The sequence below is a fragment of the Chrysochloris asiatica genome, unplaced genomic scaffold (assembly GCF_000296735.1).
Source record: "Chrysochloris asiatica unplaced genomic scaffold, ChrAsi1.0 scaffold00085, whole genome shotgun sequence".
NCBI lineage: Eukaryota > Metazoa > Chordata > Mammalia > Afrosoricida > Chrysochloridae > Chrysochloris > Chrysochloris asiatica.
Genome location: NW_006408603.1, coordinates 2,435,593 through 2,441,543, shown reverse-complemented (window position 1 = coordinate 2,441,543; position 5,951 = coordinate 2,435,593). Strand labels below are relative to the sequence as shown.

The window sequence follows — 5,951 nt, the reverse complement described above, 5'->3', positions numbered from 1 at the left end:
TCAGGAGGGATAAATTCAAGATCATATTTTGGCTCTCGTAGATTTGTTTTCATTTTCTTCAGCTTTAATTTGAATTTGCATATCAGTAATTGATGGTCTGAAATAGGTGAAGGAAACAATTCAAGCCTTGAGTTGAAATACTGAAGGATTCTATGGGCAAAATATTGAATGACACAGGAAGCATCAAAAAAAGATGGAAGAAATGCACAGAGTCACTCCCAGAAAGAATTGGTCAACATTCGAACATTTCAGGAGCTAGCATATCAAGAACGGATGGTACTGAAGAAAGAAGACCACGCTATACTGAAGGAAGGCCTGGTGAAAAAAAAGGCTCCAGGAATTGAAGGAATACCAATTGAGATATTTCAACAAACAGATGCAATGTATGTTTATCTGTGTATTGTTGACTACACAAAGGCATTTGGCTGTGTAGATAATAACAAATTTTGAATAACATTGCGAACAATGGGAATTCCAGAACATCTGATTATGCTCCTGTAAAACCTGTACGTAACTAAGTGGCAGTTACTCGAAGAGAACAGGGGATACTACAAGATTGAAAATAAGGAAAGGTGTTTTTGAGGGTTGTATCCTTTTACCATACATATTCAATCTGTATGATGTTGTTGCTAATCTGAGAAACTAAACTATGTGAAGAAGAATGTGGCATCAGGATTGAAGGAAGGCTCATTAACAACCTGTGATATGCAGATGAGACAACCTTGCTACCTGAAAGTGAAGAGGATTTGAAGTATTTATTAATAAAGATCAAAGACTATAGCCTTCCTTATTAATTATACCTTCTTATGAGCTCTGGTAACGTAATGGTTACGAGTTGGGCTGCTAATCTTAAGGCCTGCAGTTTGAAACCACCAGCAGTTCCACTGGAGGAAGATGAGGCTTTCTGCTCCCGTAAAGATTTACACCCTGTACAGGGTCGCTATGGGTCAGAATCAACTCGACAGCACTTAACAACAAATAAAGAGTATTAAAATCCTCACAACTGGACCAATTAAAAGCAGCATGATAAACAGAGAAATGATTGAAGTAGTCAAAGATTTCATTTTACTTGGATCCACAATCACTTCCCATGGAAGGAGCAGTCAAGAAATCAAATGATGTATTGCACTGGGCAAATCTGCTGTGAAAGGCTTCTTTAAAGTGTTATAAAGCAAACATATGACTTTGAGGAGTAAGGTTCACCTGACCCATCATGGTATTTTCAGTTACCTCATATGCTTGTGAAAGCTGAACAGTAAATAAGAAAGAATGGGAATGGAGGTTTGATAATTGATGTGTCTGAATTATGATGTTGATGAAGATTATTCAGCATATCATGGACTGCCAGAAAACAACCTATATTGGGAGAAGTACAGCCAGATTGCTCCTTTGACACCAGGATGGCGAGACTTGTCTCACATACTCTACCTATTATCAGGAGGGACCAGTCCCTGGAGAAGGACATCATGTTTGGTAAAGTAGCAGGTCAGCAAAAAAAAAAGGAAAACCCTCAGTGAGATTGACACAGTGGCTGCATCAATGGACTCAAACATTCTCTGGTCGCAGAATGACAGGGTTTGAAGGGGGGAGCAGGATGGGGAGACCTCTGAAGAGCCTCACTGTTCAAGGGTTTAGTGCAGATACCTGGTTTATGGAAAAGATGTGTTTGATGCTTACGTACACAACTTGGAAAGTCAGAAGATGAAAGGCTGATGTATACAGATCATCTGGCCTAAACAGTATTTGGTGTCAAGTGTTTTTCTTATTTTTACAAGAACAATGAGTCTTACCTTTCTACCATTCACATTTGCACAATAATAATAATAATATATTTGGAAGTCTGCGTTTCTGGCATCATAAGATTTGCAGCGATCACTCCAGTGCTGCTTCACTTTGTTACAAAAGGCTCTGTCCTCCCATTGTACCACGAGGCCATAGAAGACACAAAGCCATCACTTACAATGCTGTGCTTTCAGGAGGGAGTGCAGTGTTTCACCAGAATGGTGTGAAGATTCCAGACAGCACACATCTTATGCTAAGACAAAATCATAATGAGTCAATCCAGTGTTCTTTCCAAACCCTGAGGACTTTGACAGATAACAAACCATTCATGTTTGGTAGGGAAGAGGCTAGTGAAAAGAAGCAGCTTAAAGATAAGAAATGAATCCATATCCATTGCTCATCCTTCAGCACCACACCAGGTTCCAATTGTTTTCATGTGTGTGCTTAAGTGTGATTTACCTTTCAAGGTACAAGGTATATTGCTTTTGTATCTATTAGTGACTGATTGTTAAAACAGTTTTGAATTCTAGCAAATTAAGGTTTGAGTTAATTTTCAGTGAATGATGGTTGTTTATCATAAAATAAGATGTGTTTGGGGAAATTTTTTGGAAAAAAAACACACCACTCAGCTCAGTTGTCATTTTTAGGATACTTTCCTAACTTCATCAGCTGGTAGAAGCTATTCTATGCCCCGTAGTTCTGTGTGCAGACCTCTAACCTTGCTCTTAACCACATGTGCCTATGCCTCCATGCAGAGTGTACTTCTTTTCTTAAAAAAAAAAAATTCTTTTATTGTGTTTTGAGTGAAAGCTTGCATAGCAAGCTTTTAGACAATTCTACTCAGATTGTTCAGTGAAAGAGAATGGTGTCACATTATAAAAAATTTTTTATAATGTGACACCATTCTCTTTCATTGTATTCTGGTTGCTTCAATTTCAGGACTCGGATTTCCCTGCCCCTCTGATCATCTCACCTTGCTAAAGAGTGAGTGAGTGTTGACCTTTTAGTCTCAAGTAGATGTGTTTTTAGTGGAACACCATACTCACAGATAATTTTGTGTGCCAGTCTGTTAAAAAGCTATCTCAGGGGATAGTTTCATTCCAAGGTTTAAAGAGTATCTTAGGGCAAGTCTCAGGGAGTCTTTCAGTTTCAACTGGTCTAGTAAGTCTAGATTTTTTTAAAGAATTTAAATTCTGTTTTGTATTTTTCTTCTGTTCTATCAGAATCCGTTTGTTGTGCCCCTGATCAGAACAATTGGTAATGATAGCTGGGTGCCATCTAAGTTCTTTTGTACTCAGGGTCAGTGAGGTAGAGGCTCATGTTGGCTATTTGTCCTATAGCTTATAGTTTTTTTCTCTGAGACTTTGGCATCTTTCTTTCTCTTTTGTTTCTAGCAAGTTGTATCTTACATGGCTGCTTGCAAGCTTCTAAGACTCCAGATGCTACTCTTCTCACTAAGCTATGAAACATGAGCTTTATAATGTTGACTGAGTTGGCCTATTAAACTAAGATCTTAAGCATTCAAACCAGAAAACCAATCGTGCAAGGTGTTTGGTTATGTCTGAAAATCATCTGTAATTATATCCTCTATGAATGCATGTACATTGCATACATGTGCTTGTATGTACACATACATATAGCTACTTCTCTCTGTGTGCACATATTTATTCACCTGTATCTATCCATACACAAGTACATGCCTGTACACCTACATATGTAGCCATGCACTAAGTTTTTGGTGATTGTTGATGTTGTTGCCAAATTATGTATGTCACGTTCTTTAGCACAAGCTTTCTTTTCTCTTGTGTGCTTAATAGCATTATTTACTTCAGTCAAGCTGTGCTCTTTACATTGACATTCAGTGCTACTTTTCCCATCACCAAAATAGCAAGCCATCTACTACTCTGGTAGCGTAGTGGTTATGAGTCGGGCTGTGAACCGCAAGGTCAGCAGCTTGAAACTACCAGCGGTTTCGCGGGAGAAAGATGAGACGTTCTGCTCCCATAAAGATTTACAGCCTCGGAAATCCTGTGCAGGGTCACTATGAGTTGGAACCGATTCCATGGTACTTAACAACAACAACAACACACTGTAAAGAGGAGTCCTGGTGTGGCACTGAGTTAATGAGCTGGACTGCAGAGTTGGTTTGAAACACAAGGTCGGTGGTTTAAGTTTACCAGCCGCTCCTGGAAAACCCTACACAGGGTTGCTATGCGTGGAAACCTACTAGACAACGCTTAGCAACAACACTCTAAAGAGTGATTTCCTTTCCCCTCCACCCATCACTAGTAACCAACCACCAATGAACACTGCATGTATATCTATTCTTTTCTTATAAAAGTGGGATTAGGCAGTTATTTATCCTTATGTGATTAACAGTTTGTCCTCCACATCCATCCATGTTATATGTTTCATGGACTTATCATTATTCTTTATGATGTGTAGTAGTCCATTGATGTACATAACACATTCTGCTTATCCACATAGATTAGGGTACTTAGATTGTTTCCACTGTTTGACTATTGTGAGTAATGCTGCAGTGAATGTGTGTGGCAGATTGTACTTCGTGGGCACTCTTGTTTTTTGTCTTCACAGCGCCTAACACTTGGTAGACACTTTCCTTTGTTGAACTGAATAAATGAGTGGCTTCTCCGCTTTCCCACCCTCCTCATACATCTCAGCTCTAATGCCACCTCCTCCCCATAAACTCCCTGATTGCCCCATGAGTTTTGTGCATTTCTGTTAAGCGTTGGTTGATTTATTGGGATTCCTCAACAGCTTCATTCTCTTCCACCTCTCTCAGGACTCTACAGCCTGGGAAAGGAGTCCCTGCTAGAGCAGCTGGCCCTGGAGTTTCGAACGTGGGTAGTGTTGCGTCCTCGGCGTCTGGAATTGGTACAGCTGCTGGGTCTGGCTGATGTGTTCACGGTGGAGGAGAATGCTGGCCGCATCCATGCCGTGGACCATAACGAGATCTGCCATTCTGCCATGCTGCACTGGAACCAGACCCACCCTACCATTGCTATCCTTCCTACAAGCCGGAAAATCCACAGCACCCACCCTGACATCCACATCATCCCTTACTCTGACCATTCCTCCTACTCTGAACTTCGTGCCTTTGTGGCGGCACTGAACCCTTGCCAGGTGATACCCATTGTCAGTGGGCAGCCTTGCAGGCACTACTTTCAGGACAGCCTGAGCCCCATGCTCTCTATGCCCCTGATTCCAGACTCTGTGCGACAATACATGAGTTCTTCCTCTAGAAAACAAAGATTCCTCTGGCTTCTTGAAAGGAGGCTGAAGAAGCCAAGAACTCAGGGTGTTGTGTTTGAATCCCTGGAGGAAAATGCTGATCAGTGTCAACCTGACAGAGACTCAAAGGAGCTCAAGGAAGAGAATCTTTCTCCCTGGCCCAGGGACCTTGAGAAGCAGCCCCCTCTTTGTAGTTTGCAAATTAAGAAACAGCTCTTGCCAGACTTCTGTGACAAAGAATGGGATAAGCTAGTCCCTTTCTCCAAGTCTCAGGGGATGATAACTCTGGTGACTGCCCCTGTTGGGTTGTCGGTACAGTTAAGGCCTACAGATGAGGAGGTTATCTTGCCAAAAACTGTGGAAGAAACTGGCATAGGACTCCATTTGGTATCCACTAGAGACAGTGATGGCCCGGCAACCATAGGGACCCAGAGTGCTTGGATGAGCCAGGATGTCCCCCAGCCTCCCAGCAGCAGAGCTGCCCCTCTTCTAACTACTGAGTTCACAGGTTTGGCACTTAAATACCTTCTGACTCCAGTGAACTTTTTTCACACAGAATTCTGTTCCAGGAGGTTTGACCAGCAAGTGGAAAAATACCATACAACCCTTGCTGCAGTGGGAGTACAGAATGACAGCCTTGTTTGATCCAGCATTGCAGGTTTGAAGATAGTGACTGATGGGGCTGTTTGTTCAGGGTTTTCCTATTCTATTATCATGGGACCCTTAAGGGCTCACCCCATGACCACATCTCCCTGTCTCTATGGAATCCTTACTCTTACAGTTGGATGTGTTTGAATCATGCTTTTTATTACAACCCTTTCAAAGTATACAGGAGTACATTAAAGGTTCTGCAAAAATCCCACAGAAACTTACTTTGTTTAACTTTATTTAACCAAGTATTTCTCAAACTTTTCTGA

The 5,951-nt window shown here is 41.4% G+C and overlaps 1 protein-coding gene across 1 annotated transcript in view; it reads left to right on the top strand.

The window, feature by feature from the left end:
• Nucleotides 1-5,679, top strand: part of DCLRE1B (DNA cross-link repair 1B) — a 13,762-nt gene extending 8,083 nt beyond the window's left edge. Inside the window, exon 4 of the mRNA XM_006865991.1 lies at nucleotides 4,586-5,679. Coding sequence (XP_006866053.1) covers nucleotides 4,586-5,679 — 1,094 coding nt within the window. The remainder of the gene's footprint in view (nucleotides 1-4,585) is intronic.
• The last annotated feature ends 272 nt before the right edge of the window (nucleotides 5,680-5,951 follow it).